Source organism: Gymnoscopelus braueri (genome assembly GCF_963280865.1).
Source record: "Gymnoscopelus braueri genome assembly, chromosome: 5".
Classification (NCBI taxonomy): Eukaryota; Metazoa; Chordata; class Actinopteri; order Myctophiformes; family Myctophidae; genus Gymnoscopelus; species Gymnoscopelus braueri.
In genome coordinates this window covers 54,658,025-54,678,918 of record NC_137606.1, presented here as the reverse complement: position 1 = coordinate 54,678,918, position 20,894 = coordinate 54,658,025, and the positions used below count along the sequence as shown (strand labels likewise).

Here is a 20,894-nt window from a genome sequence, read left to right as displayed (position 1 = left end):
GATTTCCAGGGGAAATTCTGTCAAAATTGTCCTGTGTCTGGTTTCGGCTGTTAACAGACTTTGCACACTACAGAGTTGGGTCCTCAATTACTTTCTTCAGTCGGTCTTAAAATAATCGGAACCAACAGTAGTTTCAGTTTGCGAAGCAAAACTTGGTCCAGTCATGTAAGAATCGATCACATGAACCCTAGCAATCCTATTCTGTGCATGCCATAATAGGTGGACATAGCAGATCTACAAACTTGCAAAGCGTGGTGAACTGATTTGGCGAACGTACTGTGAATGTCGGGTTGAGTTCAGTCCGCAGGCGGACGAATGGCAAATTTCGACGGACAAAACGTGCCAAATTTGTCTCCCCCTCCGCTCCTGTTGTCTGCCCACGGGGCTTACTGCCATGAGTTGATTTTAGAATCAAGCATCAAGAGGGTTTGTTTGTCACTTAATGCTTTGGCGAGCTTGAAGATCTGCTATTTACACCGAGTGTTCGCCCCCAGAATAGGGACGCTAGGGTTCAAGTGGTTAACCCCCCCATATGTGAAGAATGTTGTCGAAGTAGGGTGGTCCTACTTTCCTTTTATCACTAACACAACTTTATAGATTATATATATATGAAATAATTACAATTGTATACAACTGTCCAATTCCAATATATACCATTAGTTGTTTCTGTAATTTTAAAGACTTGTGAAGTTGACGTTCTCAGGATCATCCTGTTGAAGTTTGTTGTTAGGCTACTTCCACTTTTAAGCGCATACTAAGCACAAGTGAAGATAATGACTGACCTTTACAATAATTATTCACTTCAGTTTTTCACCTTGCTACAAACCTAATTCTGTCTGACATTTACAAAAATGCAGCAGTTCCGTTTTTTCATTTTCACAGTATTTCTACGTAGTTTATAAAATAGTTTTTCCCTATCTTTGAAAGACAGATGTTTTTTGGCCTGTTCCTTGAAACATATTGTCTGTCTGATTGGCAGGATACGACCCTTTGATAAATCACTCGTGAGCCCAGGGCTGTGTTAATGTCGTTAAGCCCAATTTTCAGGGCCCCCCTCCCTGTACTCTTTTGGAGACAAGTGTTCACTCTCGTACCGCCCGCATGCACTGTCTATAGTTACACGGCCCCACTGCATCGTATGTACACATCCACTAACATGTCCGCAATGTAATGGCTTATTTAGTGTTTGCAGTAAACTGTAGGCTACAGCATTTTCATGTGCAATGTCGACAGCAGTCGGTTCAATACAAAACCTTTCATGGCTGGTTATGTTACACTACCTTCATTCGGAGTTGTGGGAAAAGGTGCTACGTTTCACTTTTTTGTCCCTCTTGTTTACATTTGGATGTAGTCACAGTCTAAATGGTCACAACATGCATGTTTGTCATGCTAAATATTTTGGCCGTCCGTAGACAGCAGAAGCCAGTTGTGGAAGTCAAGAAAGTAATCCATGCAAACTTTACGTCAGCGAACTAGATTGCATCGTTCTGTTGCACGGGTGTCTGTTACCACAGGATATGCGTCAACACGCATATTGTTTTTTTCTTTATCTCAGTTTAAAATATTAAAGACAACACGTGTCGTAGTCAGGGCAGGAATTTCACGGCGGCCACGACGGCCATGGCCGTCGTTGCCCCTCTCATTGGCCGTGTGCCCCTCGAATAATGGCATGCCTCCACGGCCACAGTGGCCGTGGTGCCCCGCCGGCGCCCGCAGCAGTTGATTTCACATCTTTTTTGTTTTTTTTTCACTGCGCCATTTTTATGTCAATACGGTATTTTTGCTGCGCGCGTACCACATGATCAGTGGTACTGTAGCCGTAGGTAGGCTTGATTTCAAGCCTCGTATGAACCGTCGGGATCCCGCAACACAGTGTTATACGACACAAAAGCATCACCGGCCCAATCAGGAGATAAATCTAACGCAGCCTATTGAACTCCGAATGTCTCTGAGCGGACCGTTTAAGTTGTGGAGCAGAGTCAAACTTCTCCGAACGGACGATTGAGGTAAGAATACATTTTGTGAAAGCATAAGACAAGAAACTCAACATATAATGTTACACACTGTTTGTATTATAGCGACGCAACGTGACGATGTGTGATGGTTTGACGATGTGTGCTGTTTTAACGTGTGAATGAAAACTGCAAAAACAAAATACTCCCGGACTTCATTGGTGTAAAGTAACTAAGTACATTTACTCAAGTACTGTACTTTTGAGGTATATTTTTTTACTTTACCGGAGTATTTACTTCTGGACTACATCTCAGAGGAATATCGTACTTTTATTCCACTACAATTATATGAAAAGATTTGTATTATTATTACCAAACACACTAACCACTTAAGCCCTATATATATATATATATATATATATATATATATATATATATATATATATATATATATATATATATATATCTCTGACATTTGAAAATAGCAGATCTACAAGCTCACAAGGCATCACATCGCGACGCAATGTGAGCTTGTAGATCTGCTATTTTCAAAAGATTGTTTATACATTTTTAACTTGTGAAATGGGACATTCTGCACAATGAGTACTTTTACTTTTGGTACTTTTAAGTACATTTTGATACGATGACTTTGAAAAATACTGATTAAACTTTGTTTGCCATTACATAACTAGGTAAAGACCACTTGAAGCACACATTACATTATCTGTATCACAGTTTATTTAAAATCTACTGTGTTTGTTTTATTTGACTGTTAGTGTGATTTTCACATATATTCATGAATGATTCCTCATTCATTTGGAGTTTGGTGTACACATGTAGATATCCTTGTTTTAAAATGTGATTGAAAGAATATGATTATCACAGGAATTAATGTGACTAGAAGTTCGGGTTGACAGATCAAGCTGTATGTTAGGTAGGCTTTGTTAGAGTTGTTTAAGTTTAAAAAATTATGTTACTTCATTTTACTCTCAGCTAAAGGCATGCCTTCCAAGCAGCGGAGGGATCACATTTTGAAGAAGTCGTTTCAGCATGCAGCTAAAAACTGCAAAACATTGGATGTTTTTTTCAAAAGGTGAGGAAATTATGATTCAAAAAGCAATAAGGCTAGCTACTAAGATGCACCAAAATGCATGTAAGCCAGTTATTTTGCAGTGAAACCATTTAATGTATTTGCTGTTAGCTGTTTTTACCCAGTATTGTGTCAATATTTTCCAGCCAGAGTAAGGCAGACCAGAAAGACACAGAAGAACCAAAGAACAAACGGCAGAGAATTACAGACACAGGTGAACAACAAGTATTATTACTACATGGAGAAGAAGGAGAGGATGGAGGAGAAAAGGAAGCAAGACACAGAGATCAGAAAGAAGGAGAACATGACAGAACAGACAATATAAGTCAAGGAGGCAGAGATGAGAGAGGAGAACAGGCCGGAGGAGAAAATGAACCAGCAGGACACAGATATGAAGGAGGAGACAAAGTAAGACAAAGACACAGAGATCAGACAGAAGGAGAACATGACAGAACAGACAATGTAAGTCTAGGAGACAGAGATGAGAGAGGAGAACAGGCCGGAGGAGAAAATGAACCAGCAGGACACAGATATGAAGGAGGAGACAAAGTAAGACAAAGACACAGAGATCAGACAGAAGGAGAACATGACAGAACAGACAATGTAAGTCTAGGAGACAGAGATGAGAGAGGAGAACAGGCCGGAGGAGAAAATGAACCAGCAGGACACAGATATGAAGGAGGAGACAAAGTAAGACAAAGACACAGAGATCAGACAGAAGGAGAACATGACAGAACAGACAATGTAAGTCTAGGAGACAGAGATGAGAGAGGAGAACAGGCCGGAGGAGAAAATGAACCAGCAGGACACAGATATGAAGGAGGAGACAAAGTAAGACAAAGACACAGAGATCAGACAGAAGGAGAACATGACAGAACAGACAATGTAAGTCTAGGAGACAGAGATGAGAGAGGAGAACAGGCCGGAGGAGAAAATGAACCAGCAGGACACAGATATGAAGGAGGAGACAAAGTAAGACAAAGACACAGAGATCAGACAGAAGGAGAACATGACAGAACAGACAATGTAAGTCTAGGAGACAGAGATGAGAGAGGAGAACAGGCCGGAGGAGAAAATGAACCAGCAGGACACAGATATGAAGGAGGAGACAAAGTAAGACAAAGACACAGAGATCAGACAGAAGGAGAACATGACAGAACAGACAATGTAAGTCTAGGAGACAGAGATGAGAGAGGAGAACATGAAGACAATGAAAGACACAGAGATGAGAGAGAAGAAGAACATGCCAGAGGAGATGATGTAAGACAAAGATACAGAGATAAGAGAGGAGGAAAAGATGCTGGAGGAGACAATGTAAGACCGACAAGAAAGACAACTGCCACAACTGTAGAGTCATGGGGATATGACTGGCTGCACTTTGAGAAGGACAAGAAAGGATATGTTACTAAGTTGTGGTGTTCCACGTGTAGGAAATACTATAAAGAGCGCACCACAAAAGAGCCAAAACTTCAAATTTGCACAGACTCTTACATAACTGGAACCGCAAACATTAAAAAAGACACAGCCAAAACACATAATGATTCAAAAGCTCACATGACAGCATGCAACCAAACAAACAAAACTCCAAGTAATTCAACTACAGTTTCGCAGCTCCAGAAACTTCATGAGAGAACTGAGACAAAGATGCGCAAATTATTTGATATTGCTTACACTGTCGCATACACTGAGCAACCTTTTACTCTGTTCAAGACGTTAGTCTCTGTGGAACGCAAGCATGGGGTGGAGCTGGGGATCACCTATCACAATTCAAAGTCCTGCCGTATATTTATTGAACATATTGGTGGAAGCATCAGAGACCATCTTCAAGCACTTAAGAAATGTGAGCCTTTCTATTGCTCCTTACTGTTTGATGGAAGCACAGACAAAGGAACTTCAGAAAAAGAAGTCATAAGCATCAAGGTTGTTGAAAATGGCTCCCCAAGAATCAGCCTACTTGGGTAAGATGAATGTATACGTGTAGACTCTGTTGAATGTTTTTTTTTCTCCACATGCAATTTAGTGTCTTTATTGGGATAGTGACAGTGTAAAAAGGCAGGAAAGTTGGAGAGATTATGTCATAATGCAGTATAGGTTGTAGTGGTTCTAATAAAGCTTCCAGATAATGTATTCAAAACTAATTTTCAATGTCTGTCTTTGTGTTCCATTGTAAGTATTGCAGAGCCAAAGACATGTGATGCTGATGGGATTTTTGAAGCCATAATGCAGAAGTGTGCAGAAAACAACCTGGATCTAAGTGGCTGCTTGACTGCAACTGCAGCTGATGGTGCATCCGTCAACTTTGGAAAGACGAATGGTGTCCTCACCAAACTACAGGACTCTGTGCCATGGATGCTGAAAGTGCATTGTGTTGCCCACAGACTGGAGCTGGGCCTGAAGGAAGCCTTCAAGGGAACATACTTTGAACAGGTACTGTATTGTTTTTCTTACTTACTATATCTGTAGAATATATAATCAAAATGTACAATGTGTAATGCAGTGTAAGTGTAATAAATGCCGTCATTTCTGTTTTTCTTTTACCAAGATTGATGACCTCTTGGCAAGACTGTACTCTCTCTACCATCGTTCCCCCAAAAAATGGAGGGAGTTGAAGGCCATCGGAGAGGAACTTAAGGAGCACATTGTGAAACCGGCTCGCTCCCAGGGAACAAGGTGGATTGACCACAGGAGGAGGGCTGTGTCGTGTCTTGCCAACTCAAACTTCAGGAGCATTGTCACCCACCTCCAGGAAAGACAGGACGAGGCCGCACCAGAGAGAGAGAAGATCAGGGCCATGTTGCGGCAGTTAACCTCAGAAAAGTTTGTTCTCAATATGGCACTATATCAGGACCTTTTATCTGCGCTGGCTGAACTTTCGCTTCATTTCCAAGGAGATCAAATGCCCCTATCGAGTGTGCGTAGTAGGATCCTGGCTGCCCAGGCTGCACTGCGTAAGCAAACTGAGAGGCCAGGTCCCTATCTCCGCCCAGTCTTTGAATCCTTCACCATGAGCACTGAGGGTTTTCAATACAATGGTGTAAAGATCAGAAATTCAAATGTAACTGCAGAGGCCTTCTGTCGCAGTAGGAAAGACACTGTGGACAAAATCATTTCCTGCATTGGCAAGAGATTTTCCACTTTCTCCACTGATCCTGTGCTTCTTGCAGCAGAGATGTTTGATCCTGTGAATTTACCAACTGAAGAAAGGCTCTTGGAGGAGTTTGGTGAGGAAGAGGTGCATCACTTATGCAAGCACTTTGAGCCTCTTCTCACAAAAAATGGTTGTAATGTGGCTGAGATAGAAAGAGAGTGGTATAGAGCTAAAGTTGACATAGTACGCCACCACAAGGACCAAGCTTTCCTCCCGTTATGGTCAAGGTTTCTGAATGAGAAGGGAAGCACATATCCCAACCTGCTACACCTGATTAGAATTGTCTTAGTGTTCCCTGTTTCCACCTCTCAGGTAGAGCGACAGTTCTCAGTTATGAAGAGAATGCAGGGAGACTGGCGCCTAAGCCTGCACACATCCACAATTGAAGACCTCCTCCTTATCAAATCACAGGGTTGTGCTCCTGCAGATTATCAAAGCCAAGAAGCAGTGGCAAAATGGTGGGGAGCTGGCATCTGTAAAAAGAGGCCATACACTCAGCCATATGGTCCAAGAAATTCAAAATCCAACAATGTGACATCGTCTGACTCCCCATCTTCAAGTAGTGATTCAGATTAGGCTAGTACAAGCCAGGGCTGAATGTGACCAATGAGAAACACATTTGCAAGTATTTTACCTAGCTTTTTGGTTACAGGATAACTAGGCTGAACTACTAAGTAAAATGCCACAACAAACATATTTACAATATTTTGCAACAGTAGCTACTTGTATTTTGTGATTTAAAGCTGTGAATGTGATTGTTTATTTAACCCATTAAGACGTGAGGCCGATTCTACAAATGCCTTTAAATCAGTAGTTCTCAAACTTGTTCATGCCAAGGACCCCCAAATTGATATGTATTTGTCCCCTATCTGAAAATGTTTTGTGCCAGGGACCCCCCCAGTGTTAAAAAATATATAAATTATTCAAAATCTTCAAAAATAGATGTACAAACTTGTACAGTAGCACGGCACTAACTAAGTTCTAATGTTCTAAAGAGTTTTCTGAAAATGTTGTTGCTATAAATGTAGCTAAAATCTAAAATGACACAGATGCTTTCCCTGTTTTGACGGGTTAAACCAGAGAAGCTAAATGATTGTTTGAAACTCATTTCCTGCTGTTACTACTGTTTGTCTCTGTAGGACAGTTTAATTACTGCTGTTTGTGTGGGACAGCATAAGGGAAGTCAGAAGGTGCATCTAGCTATAATCCTCTGTTCACATGAAGCCAGAGCAGTTCCCCCCCCCCCCCCCCCCCCAACTTGAGATGATGATCTTTTTGTGTCCATGATGAACATTGTTCATCCAGCATGAAAATGAGATGTATTCATTGTTTGAGAAATAAAACAATTATTCTGTGAAATAAACAGCTTCATGATATTTATTTCTTTGAAAGTTATTATATGTATTATGTAAACATCCTTAACCTTTAAGCTAAATTAATTATGATGTGGCGTGGACTTAAAATCATTGTTTTATTTGATGGCCTTCCTGCCCTGGCACTTGGCCTTTGTGCCCTCCAAAAATGGACAACACCAAAGGCCAAGTGGCCTTGCCCCTAAAATGACGAAATTCCAGGCCTGGTCGTAGTCGTAGGCTACTCTTTCTTTACCATATAAAACAAACAAACGCGGCTGATGTCATGTGACATCAGAGGCCTGCTTCGCCCAGGCCCCCCCCCCCCCTACCTTCCACCTTCACAAGGCACAGCAAGTTGAGCAAACAAACAGAGATTGAACCTGAAGCAGTGCAGCCCGGAAATCATTTTTTTAATATTAAATAAAAGTTTGATTTCCCAGTAGGCTTGTATTGTCTCTGCAAAAACAAAACAAAAAAAAGCAGGTTCACCCCCCCTCCCCCCCACCACCCCCCGATATGATAGCGCATAGGCTCAAATTTACGCTAGTTTCTACGTTTCATTGATAAATAAATTGATAATTTGTCCATACATTTAATTTTCGGACTTTTTGCCATTTGTCAAATATAAAAGCTTTAGTCTAAAAAACTAATTAAGCTCTCATGTGGAATACACAATCGCACAAGCTACTGTAAAATGTATATATACACACACATACACATATACACACATACACATATATACACACACACACACACACACACACACACACACACACACACACACACACACACACACACACACACACACACACACACACACACACAATCACACTCACACTCACACTCACACTCACACTCACACTCACACTCACACACACACACACACACACACACACACACACACACACACACAGCCAATATTGGGCACTGAAACCTGAACACAATGACAATAGCCACAATAACCACACAATAACCCAGGCAATTCTGGACCAGCTCATAATGCAGCACTTGTAAGGATTTGTCCAGGCATATTGATATCAATGTGGAAATTTCAATCGCTTGTATTATAGTAATACACCACTTTTTCATAAACAGCACAGTGACATAATAAAATAATAATTTACTGAATTTCCCCTGTGGGATAAATAAAGGTAGATCTAAAATGGTTAATGACCTATACCTAGCAACTGGTGATCTGCCTATACCTAGCAACTTAGAATTCAGTGTGTTGTTTCAATATGAATGGCAGTGAGTTACTTAAAAATGTAGCCTAAGACTTTTAGTATACACTGCATACACAAAAAAATATCAAGACAGACAGTCTCTGCTGATAGACGTAACAATTACTGTTTAGTCCTTGAATATAGAAAGTACTTCATCATTGTGTTGATATAGTAGTAGTTACTGGGTTTCCATCATTAATCCACCTTGAACCTTGAATAGGTATATTGTCTCTCTAATGTATTCAGTGAGTTTAATTCTCCAGCTATCCTTTGTGACGGTTTTTGTTTTCATTGGTTTATTTCACAAACTAACACAATATAACTACATAAAAGTCACAAAGAATAGTTTCCAGGATGAGTTTCAGCTCACTATGGAAATCTTTCTGTACCAAAGAAATTGAAATATTGAAGCCTACCTGAACTCCTAAGACTCAGTGACAACCATCCTTCCAGTGTGTTACTCCCAAGAGGAATGAAGCATCCTTTTGACAGTTCATCTGACATGGAAGTCCATCTGACCACAGCTCAAGCTGAAACCTCAGAAATAACATGGAGTGACAATATTGGAAGGAAGTGAAAGAGGAAGCACACTACACAATAACAGTGTATACTACAGTATGTGTGAGATTTATTTCATGAGTGTCATGATGAGGCTTGCACGCTATATTACAGGATCCTCAGAGCATGGAGAAGGACAAGCACCAAAGGTGCAGGTCCCCTCTTTCGGATTTAAGAGCATTGCATAGCAATAGGTCATTTTTTTCTATCGGCATAGACCTATCCCATATCAGAGACATGTCCCAATTAAAACAGTTTTTAATAACAATTGAACTAATTAGGAATGATTTCTACAGTAGTCCCCATGACTGCCTGCTTAAACAAGGATGTGGCTGTGCAAATGAATGGTAGAGCGGTACGCATCGCGGTATCTGCCTTGTTTTGAAGTGATACAGTACACAGGTCGGATTAATAATGCAAAAATGCAGTTGATGCAGCGGCAGTGATACATGCAGTTACAGGCATGTGTTTATAAAGTATTTATAAAGTATTTTATTTTAGAATTTAAAGCAGCACCATTTAACTTTTTTGTTTTGAATAAAATTTAATTCTGTCCAGTCTGTATGGTAGAGTACGTTAATAGAATATAACTTATGCAACTGGGGTGGTTGTATTTAGTCTCCCTGCTCTTCTATTGAGACATCTAGATCGTGTCGAAGGTCATGTCTCACCTAGACACAGGATCTGACGAGAATTTATACCCGATGGTCAATATTCAACGTATCCCCTGAGCAAGCAGGCAAGCTCTATTAGCTCAGTGGTAAAAGTTTCAGCACTTGCACAGGAAACCGGGTTCAAATCCGGGGTCACAGCCACGGGAAGACGTTTTAGGTTAACTCATTCAGTGCCTGACTTATTTCTGGCAGTTTGGCTCTGAGTGCCAGAGCCAAAATTCATTGTAAAAAAAAAGTGCTTAAGAGCCGAGATACAGCCTTTTTCAATAAGAAGTTAAACAAGAAGTGAATGGAGCAGAACATTTTCAAATCATGATATCTTGGGTTCTGAACATAAATAAAAAAAAAGACGTCTTAGACGTCCAGTGGCACAGGGCTTATGATACAACGGACGTCTTAAGTATCATTCATAGTCGGACGTAAGGATACGTAACCAGCGCCAGCGCTCCTTGCGTTGTCGTTTTTGTCTCCCCCTCCGTCACTTACGGCTCCAGGATTTCCGTCCGTGCGATCAACATTCACCGTCAGGCCGACGTACGTTCGTTTGTACGTTGCCTGTAGTACCAGTGGAAACCGTTGGCAGTATATCAGGGAAAAAAAGTTTTCCTTGGGCACTCTTTCTCCACAAAAAGACCCACGTTGGTGGTGGAAGTACTTGAGTAAATGTACTTAATTACTGTGACGAAATGAACCCAGCCAGCCATTCCCTAAACACACACACACACAAATAATATAGCACAGTGCAGTATGGGTCGAAACTCACGTTTTGTAGACAACCATTGTTTTTGTCTAGTTTGTGGACTATAGTTTGTGTCTTTTATTGCGTTGTTTTGGCGTCCATTTTAGCGCTGTTGCCAGGTTTTGTGAGAGAAATAAGCAACCAGGTCAATGAAAACAAGCCCAAAATAATCGACTAGGCCACATCACATGAAAATAGCAGATCTACAATATCTATTTGAGAATCACTGGTTTAAATAATAATTGGCCCAAATAAGCAACTACACTTTAGAAACAAGCCCAAATAAAACCGCAACCACCAATGTTTGTTTACAAGCAACTTTACAGAAAAATAAGCCCAAAGTCGCTTATAATAAGCGGACATGGCAACACTTTTCACAACATTTAAAACCTCGCAGCTGCCATCTAGTGGATTAATAGGTGTACGACGCCCAACGTTATAATTCCTACGGATTTAACGTCAGCGACTATGCATGCGTCTGTAAAGAACGGACGGAATCCCTCACCCCCTGACGCACGTTTTAGACCCATCTAGGGACTATGAACGGGCCTTTAGACGTCGAGTGGCACTGAATGCGGACGCATGCATGCGCGCACAGCGTGACATTTGCGTTTTTTTCAGCGTTTGTAACTTTTTTTGTTGTTGTTATTTTAATTCGGTTCATTCGGTTCAAGAGCACATATTGCACTAAATCCCGACGATCAACAACAACAGGCACATTATGCAAAAATGGTAATAATTGTATTTATAATTTTTCTTTTTCACATACATTATTATCAGCGGGTGCTGCAGCCCCCCCCCCCCCCCCCCAGCACCCCTACTTCCCGCGGTAATGTCCGGTTAGAAAAGAAAAGTTACATAGTGCTGCTTTTAGTATTTTAGGACTCAACCAATCTACTGATAAACCAATCATGCAAAGGTTTTATGAGAAAGAGTGAATGGCAATGGGAAAACACAAACCAAAACCGAAGCAGAGAGCATTAAAATAAAATGACAGAGCCAGTTAGAATTCCTCGGTCTGCCGTGTGTGTGTGTTGTGTGTGTGTGTGTGTGTGTGTGTGTGTGTGTGTGTGTGTGTGTGTGTGTGTGTGTGTGTGTGTGTGTGTGTGTGTGTGTGTGTGTGTGTGTGTGTGTGTGTGTGTTGTCCCCTGACTAGCTAACAGATCAGGCAGGGGGTCGTGACCTTGTGGGTGTCTGTCTCTCTGACACGCTGCTGCAAGCATGATAACACTCTCCTGGGGAAAGACGCACACGCACACACACATATACACACACACACACACACACACACACACACAATAAATGGTACCATTTTATCATGGGCATTAGTGAGGACCAATTATATGAAGTTAGGTTGAAGATGGGGGAAGTCGTCCTTTAAGTACAATGTTGAGGTACATTTACTTACTATGTCCGTTCCTTTTGTACTCCACTAGCCTACATCTCAGAACTAAATATTGTACTTTTTACTCCACAATGATTTGAAGTTACTTTGTAGATTTATTTTAATATTGAATATACATTAACCAATTAAGCCCTATTTTATACCTCATCTATTTGAAAATAACCGATCTACAAGCTCACCATGTTGTGAGCTTGTACATCAGCTATTTGAAGGATTTTGACACATTTTGAAAACTTTTGAAAATAAGTTGTTAAATGGGACATTCTGCATAATGAGTTTTTATTTTGTTTTTATTTTTGACTTTTGGTACTTTATATTTTGATGCCAAGACTTTTGTACTTTTACACAAGTAACTTTTTTAAAGCAGGACTTTTACTTACAACAGAATACTTCTACACTTTGGCACAGCTACTTTCACTTACACACACACACCAGCTATTCTCCAAGGGAATAAGTGGCTATTGACTGGGGGGTTGTTAAAATGTCTTAGGAAGAAATTGGTCCTGTACAGGTTCCATTTGTACACACTCTTGTTAAATTAACACTGTAGGGGGCACAGTGGCACAGTCAGTAGCGCCTCACAGCTAGAAGATAGGTTCGATTCCCCCCGGGGACGCTGTGGCCTGTGGGTGCTGGGGGCTTGTCCTTTCCTCCGCTTCATACCCTAGGTGGGGTTGGCGAAAGGGCCTTTCTGTGCGGAGTTTGCATGTTCTCCCTGTGTCCCTTAGGGTAGGTACCCTCACAAAAAAGTAATCCTGGTCTCTGTACTGCCTTTTTTTGGGGGGGGGGCTGGCGCCCTAGGCAACTGCCTACTCTGCCTAATGGACCCCCCACATCCACCAATCACACAAGTTGTGTGATTGGTGGATGTGGGAGATGGGTGGTTTCAGGGGTCCAGGAGTGAGCGGTGCTCAAGTACATTTACTTATGTACCGTAGCCTACTTAAGTACAGTTTTGAGGTGTTTTTTGGGCGGTGAAACCGCCCCTATAAGTGAGATTTGGAAATATGTACAAATATCTTGGGCAGTGAAACCGCCCCTAAAAGTGAAGTTTGGAAATTTGTACAATTATCCTGCGCTGTGATTGGCCAATCACAATCTATTCAGGACTGTGATTGGCCAGTGTCACATGACACATGTGCATAGCCCTATATAAGCAACCATAACTTAAAAGTTATGGTTTTGTCCATCATAAAGAGTGTTTCAATAAATGTATTTATCTTTTGTACATCATTGGTTGTTGTTGTCATCATTCAGTATTGTGGTTAGCTAGGAAGACACCGCCCACTTCACACAGGGTGTGATTTTACTTTACTGGGGTATTTCCAATTTTCAATACATTTACTTCTACTCCTCAGAGGCAAATTATTGTACTTTTACTCCACTACAATTATTTGAAAACTTTAGTTAGTTAATTTGTAGATTTGAATGATTATTACAAAACATACATTACCCACTTCAGCCCTATTTAAACTTTGGCTATTTGAAAATAGCCGATCTACACGCTCACAATGCGAAGCATCTGCTATTTTCAAAAGATTTTGATACATTAAATTTTTTAATGAAAACTTAAAAAAACTTGTGAAATGGGACATCCTGTATCATGAGTAGCCTACTTTTTTTTACTTTTGGTACTTTAAGTACATTTTGATGCCAATACTTTTGTACATTATTCAAGTTAATTTTGAATTCCGGACTTTTTCTTGTAATAGAGTGTTTCTACATTGCAGTATTGATACTTTTACTTGAGTAAAAATAATTAGTACTTTGTCCACCACTGAATGAGTGAGAAAGTGGACACACGTGCAGATGGTTTACAATCAAGTAGAGAGAGCGAGAGGAGAGGACTGGACCAGCGTTGCCATGTCCGCTTACTATAAGCGACTTTGTGTTTGTTTTTCTGTGAAGTGGCTTGTATGGTTGTAAAATAAACAGTTGCTGGTTGCGTTTTTTTTTTGGACTTGTTTCTAAAGTGTAGTTGCTTATTTGGGCTTGTTTGCTAATGTTGTTTAAACCAGTGGTTCTCAAACATTTTCATGTCAAGGATTTGTAGACAGACACAACCTTCTGAAAATATTTTCTGCCAGACACCCCCATACAACATTTTGTGGATTTGAAAATATTACAAAAATGTCTATAAGATCTATAAGCATTGCGACCCGTTGTGAGCTTGTAGATTGGCTATTTTCAAGTAGCCAATGTATGTATATAGAGTGCTCATGTGGCCTATGCTGGTTTTGGACTTGTTTTCATAGACATGGTTGCTTGTTTCTCTCGCAAGATGTGGCAACACCGTTTCCAATCAACAAGACAGAGAAATGAGACCAGGAGCAGAGAAGTTGCGTCAGCTCGTTTGGGATCAAAAGTTTGTTTGTCTAATTATAATATGCAAGAACAAAGTGTTTGACTGGGATTTCTGTGTGTGTCTGATCGACAACTACTGTGTGAAGTTACAGTATATCTTGTGGAGGAGGAGTGGAGGTCAGAAAGACGTTTTAAACTGTGCATAATTCTGCAGGTGGAGTGAATGAATCGGCAAGTGATACGTCACAATAGCTCATAGGGACGTTTTAGAGTCTTTAAAGTCTCTGCTATACGTCAGGATAATGGAGGTGTTTTCTGGAGTTTTTCTTTCTCCATTTGTACACTTTTTTCATGGACATTCTTCTGCTGTTCTCCCTGTTTGGAAGTCAGGTGAGGGGCTCTGAACTGTTCCATCACCACAGATCATCACATAAAGGTAGGCCTACCTGATTTTATTTTCCTTGTTCAGGAGAGCAAAGGGACCATCCGTTTTAGGCAGTGGTGGAAAGTAACTAAGTACATTTACTTAAGTACTGTACTTATGTATAATTGTCAGGTATTTTAACTTTACTGGAGTATTTCCATTCTCCAGTAATACTTTCACTTCTACTCCACTACATCTCAGAGGAAAATATTGCACTTTTACTCCACTACCATTATTTGAACACTGTAGTTATTAGTTACTTTGTATATTTGAAATATTATTACAAAACATACATTAACCACTTCAGCCCTATTTAAACTTTGGCTTTTTGAAAATAGCAGATCTACAAGCTCACAAAACGTTGCGATGTGAACATCGTGAGCTTATAGATCGATTTTCAAACGATATGAATACATTTTATATTGTGATACCTTGTGAAATGGGACATTCTGCATAATGAGTGCTTTCTACTTTTGGTACTTGAAGAACATTTTGATATCAATACTTTTGTACTTTTACTCAAGTACATTTTTAATTCCGGACTTTTACTTGTAATAGAGTATTTCTTACTTAAGTAAAACATATGAGTACTTTTTCCACCACTGGTTTCAGGCCACAACATACCCGATACGCTGCCTGAGACCAGGGGTTATTTTAATTCTAAATTGCCAGCTTGTCAATTTTTGGTGTGAAGGGTTTAAAAGGTTGTGGGCCCACATTAACAGTGTAACTTTTCTTACCAGTTAGTTTATTTTAGTAATCCACCACGTTAATTTAATATAGGCCTAATGCTAAAAGGTCCATTTTTGTTTGATCTCATTGAAGTGATACAAAGGGGTATATTTCCTAAATGAAAACTTCACCCATTTTCAACCTATCTTCATATAATTGATCCTCACTATTGCTCATCATAATATGGTAACATTTTTGTCTACTCACTCTGTGTCTCAGAGGAGGGCTGTGGACAGTTCACATCCAAGCTAAAAAGGAAACTGGAAAGTTAGCATGCTATAAGGGAAGCCATTGTTCTCGCGTTAATAACAATCAAAATTAAAGGACGGCAACAACAGCTGTAGTTGATTGCAACACAAAGATGAAACCAGTTACAATAATTAAACACAAACAGGAGACAGTGCAACATATACGCCACTTAAAGACACACACACACACACACACACACACACACACACACACACACACACACACACACACACACACACAGGCTGGCTCAAGCACATGTGTGCGTGTGCGTGTATATTCATATAACAGTAACAGTGCACTTTCAAACATTTTGAGAATATTTTCTTTAATAAATAAAATACACAGTTGTCAGCCAGGGAGAGGGGAGGGGGAGGGTGGTGGGATGGTCGGGGGAGAAACAAACCACGCCTACTTAGGAGACCATTTGTAGGATTTGTGTACTACTTCGCCTCTAGTATCTTCCTAAATTAACAATCTTTATTGTAACTTAAGGGTTATCATGGGCTCTACGGGTAGTCCGCTAACTTTTAGAAGCAGGAGGTGCATAAGACTGTTCCCTGACCGGGAATCGAACCCGGGCCGCGGCGGTGAGAGCGCCGAATCCTAACCACTAGACCATCAGGGAGACATGTGACTATATTGAAGTCCAGGCATCAAACCAGCTGGCAGGACAGTATTTGTCTAGGCAGTCATGCATGGCTGAGCCTCACACCCTAAAATTTAGTTTGGTCAGAAAAGCTCCGCAGGGCAGAGGGCCAGTGGCGCAATGGATAACGCGTCTGCCTACGGAGCAGAAGATTCTAGGTTCGACTCCTAGCTGGCTCGTAGTTTTCTCGTATGGGAAAGCGATGTTAAGGAATAGTTTTATACTTTTATTTTTTGGGCTGAGGGCGGCGCCAGAGTCACGGCTTGTATTTATATAGTTAGTCAAATTATGATTGGAAAACCAGTCAGATTGTAAAAGGTGCACTCGTTTCACTGACGGAGGCGCACCGTCTGAAGGTGACTTGAGCCACGAGAGGCATTGCTGAGCGGTGCGTTGTCCATAGCTTCTGATCCGGCCAGATATAGGCCTCTATGAACATCCAGTAGTAGTCCATGCTGGTTGTAAGGGTTATCATGGGCTCTATGGGTATTGCGCAAACTTTTAGGAGCAGGAGGTGCATAAGACTGTTCCCTGACCGGGAATCGAACCCGGGCCGCGGCGGTGAGAGCGCCGAATCCTAACCACTAGACCATCAGGGAGACATGTGACTATGTTGAATTTCAGGCATCAAACCAGCTGGCAGGACAGTATTTGTCTAGGCAGTCATGCATGGCTGAGCCTCACACCCTAAAGTTGAGTTTGGTCAGAAAAGCTCCGCAGGGCAGAGGGCCAGTGGCGCAATGGATAACGCGTCTGCCTACGGAGCAGAAGATTCTAGGTTCGACTCCTAGCTGGCTCGTAGTTTTCTCGTATGGGAAAATGATGTTAAGGAATAGTTTTATACTTTCCTTTTTTGGGCTGAGGGCGGCGCCAGAGTCACGGCTTGTATTTATATAGTTAGTCACAGTATGATTGGAAAACCAGTCAGATTGAAAAAGGTGCACTCGTTTCACTGGCGGACTTGAGTCACGAGAGGCATTGCTGAGCGGTGCGTTGTCCATAGAGCTGATTCGTCCAGATATAGGCCTATATGGACATCCAGTAGTCCAGGTTGGTTGTCATGGCCTCTACGGGTAGTCCGCTAACTTTTAGGAGCAGGAGGTGCATAAGACTGTTCCCTGACCGGGAATCGAACCCGGGCCGCGGCGGTGAGAGCGCCGAATCCTAACCACTAGACCATCAGGGAGATATTGAAGTCCAGGCATCAAACCAGCTGGCAGGACAGTATTTGTCTAGGCAGTCATGCATGGCTGAGCCTCACACCCTAAAGTTGAGTTTGGTCAGAAAAGCTCCGCAGGGCAGAGGGCCAGTGGCGCAATGGATAACGCGTCTGCCTACGGAGCAGAAGATTCTAGGTTCGACTCCTAGCTGGCTCGTAGTTTTCTCGTATGGGAAAGCGATGTTAAGGAATAGTTTTATACTTTCCTTTTTTGGGCTGAGGGCGGCGCCAGAGTCACGTCTTGTATTTATGTAGTTAGTCAAATTATGATTGGAAAACCAGTCAGATTGTAAAAGGTGCACTCGTTTCACTGACGGAGGCGCACCGTCTGAAGGTGACTTGAGCCAGGAGAGGCATTGCTGAGCGGTGCGTTGTCCATAGCTTCTGATCCGGCCAGATATAGGCCTCTATGAACATCCAGTAGTAGTCCATGCTGGTTGTAAGGGTTATCATGGCCTCTACGGGTAGTCCGCTAACTTTTAGAAGCAGGAGGTGCATAAGACTGTTCCCTGACCGGGAATCCTAACCACTAGACTGTTCCCTGACCGGGAATCCTAACCACTAGACCATCAGGGAGATATTGAAGTCCAGGCATCAAACCAGCTGGCAGGACAGTATTTGTCTAGGCAGTCATGCATGGCTGAGCCTCACACCCTAAAGTTGAGTTTGGTCAGAAAAGCTCCGCAGGGCAGAGGGCCAGTGGCGCAATGGATAACGCGTCTGCCTACGGAGCAGAAGATTCTAGGTTCGACTCCTAGCTGGCTCGTAGCTTTCTCGTATGGGAAAGCGATGTTAAGGAATAGTTTTATACTTTCCTTTTTTGGGCTGAGGGCGGCGCCAGAGTCACGTCTTGTATTTATGTAGTTAGTCAAATTATGATTGGAAAACCAGTCAGATTGTAAAAGGTGCACTCGTTTCACTGACGGAGACCATCAGGGAGATATTGAAGTCCAGGCATCAAACCAGCTGGCAGGACAGTATTTGTCTAGGCAGTCATGCATGGCTAAGCCTCGCACCCTAAAGTTGAGTTTGGTCAGAAAAGCTCCGCAGGGCAGAGGGCCAGTGGCGCAATGGATAACGCGTCTGCCTACGGAGCAGAAGATTCTAGGTTCGACTCCTAGCTGGCTCGTAGTTTACTCGTATGGGAAAGCGATGTTAAGGAATAGTTTTATATAGTTAGTCAAATTATGATTGGAAAACCAGTCAGATTGTAAAAGGTGCACTCGTTTCACTGACGGAGGCGCACCGTCTGAAGGTGACTTAAGCCAGGAGAGGCATTGCTGAGCGGTGCGTTGTCCATAGCTTCTGATCCGGCCAGATATAGGCCTCTATGAACAACCAGTAGTAGTCCATGCTGGTTGTAAGGGTTATCATGGCCTCTACGGGTAGTCTGCTAACTTTTAGAAGCAGGAGGTGCATAAGACTGTTCCCTGACCGGGAATCGAACCCGGGCCGCGGCGGTGAGAGCGCCGAATCCTAACCACTAGACCATCAGGGAGACATGTGACTATGTTGAATTTCAGGCGTCAAACCAGCTGGCAGGACAGTATTTGTCTAGGCAGTCATGCATGGCTGAGCCTCACACCCTAAAGTTGAGTTTGGTCAGAAAAGCTCCGCAGGGCAGAGGGCCAGTGGCGCAATGGATAACGCGTCTGCCTACGGAGCAGAAGATTCTAGGTTCGACTCCTAGCTGGCTCGTAGTTTTCTCGTATGGGAAAGCGATGTTAAGGAATAGTTTTATACTTTCCTTTTTTGGGCTGAGGGCGGCGCCAGAGTCACGTCTTGTATTTATGTAGTTAGTCAAATTATGATTGGAAAACCAGTCAGATTGTAAAAGGTGCACTCGTTTCACTGACGGAGGCGCACCGTCTGAAGGTGACTTAAGCCAGGAGAGGCATTGCTGAGCGGTGCGTTGTCCATAGCTTCTGATCCGGCCAGATATAGGCCTCTATGAACATCCAGTAGTAGTCCATGCTGGTTGTAAGGGTTATCATGGCCTCTACGGGTAGTCCGCTAACTTTTAGAAGCAGGAGGTGCATAAGACTGTTCCCTGACCGGGAATCGAACCCGGGCCGCGGCGGTGAGAGCGCCGAATCCTAACCACTAGACCATCAGGGAGATATTGAAGTCCAGGCATCAAACCAGCTGGCAGGACAGTATTTGTCTAGGCAGTCATGCATGGCTAAGCCTCGCACCCTAAAGTTGAGTTTGGTCAGAAAAGCTCCGCAGGGCAGAGGGCCAGTGGCGCAATGGATAACGCGTCTGCCTACGGAGCAGAAGATTCTAGGTTCGACTCCTAGCTGGCTCATAGTTTACTCGTATGGGAAAGCGATGTTAAGGAATAGTTTTATACTTTTCTTTTTTGGGCTTAGGGCGGCGCCAGAGTCACGGCTTGTATTTATATAGTTAGTCACAGTATGATTGGAAAACCAGTCAGATTGAAAAAGGTGCACTCGTTTCACTGGCGGAGAGGCGGTGTCTGAAGGTGACTTGAGTCACAAGAGGCATTGCTGAGCGGTGCGTTGTCCATAGAGCTGATTCGTCCAGATATAGGCCTCTATGAACATCCAGTAGTAGTCCATGCTGGTTGTAAGGGTTATCATGGCCTCTACGGGTAGTCCGCTAACTTTTAGGGGCAGGAGGTGCATAAGACTGTTCCCTGACCGGGAATCGAACCCGGGCCGCGGCGGTGAGAGCGCCGAATCCTAACCACTAGACCATCAGGGAGACATTTGACTATCTTGAAGTCCAGGCATCAAACCAGCTGGCAGGAGAGTATTTGTCTAGGCAGTCATGCATGGCTGAGCCTCACACCCTAAAGTTGAGTTTGGTCAGAAAAGCTCCACAGGGCAGAGGGCCAGTGGCGCAATGGATAACGCGTCTGCCTACGGAGCAGAAGATTCTAGGTTCGACTCCTAGCTGGCTCGTAGTTTTCTCGTATGGGAAAGCGATGTTAAGGAATAGTCTTTTTTGGGCTGAGGGCGAAACCAGAGTCACGTCTTGTATTTATATAGTTAGTCAAATTATGATTGGAAAACCAGTCAGATTGTAAAAGGTGCACTTGTTTCACTGACGGAGGCGCACCGTCTGAAGGTGACTTGAGCCACGAGAGGCATTGCTAAGCGGGGCGTTGTCCATAGCTTCTGATCCGGCCAGATATAGGCCTCTATGAACAT

General features: G+C 42.5%; 1 protein-coding gene across 1 annotated transcript in view; it reads left to right on the top strand.

The window, feature by feature from the left end:
- The window catches only part of pdgfd (platelet derived growth factor d), a gene marked incomplete at its 3' end in the record, with an annotated part of 187,275 nt that extends 182,791 nt beyond the window's left edge, over nucleotides 1-4,484 (top strand). Inside the window, exons 10-11 of the mRNA XM_080429315.1 lie at nucleotides 3,193-4,155; nucleotides 4,473-4,484. Coding sequence (XP_080285441.1) covers nucleotides 3,193-4,155; nucleotides 4,473-4,484 — 975 coding nt within the window. The remainder of the gene's footprint in view (nucleotides 1-3,192; nucleotides 4,156-4,472) is intronic.
- Between the last annotated feature and the right edge of the window lie 16,410 nt (nucleotides 4,485-20,894).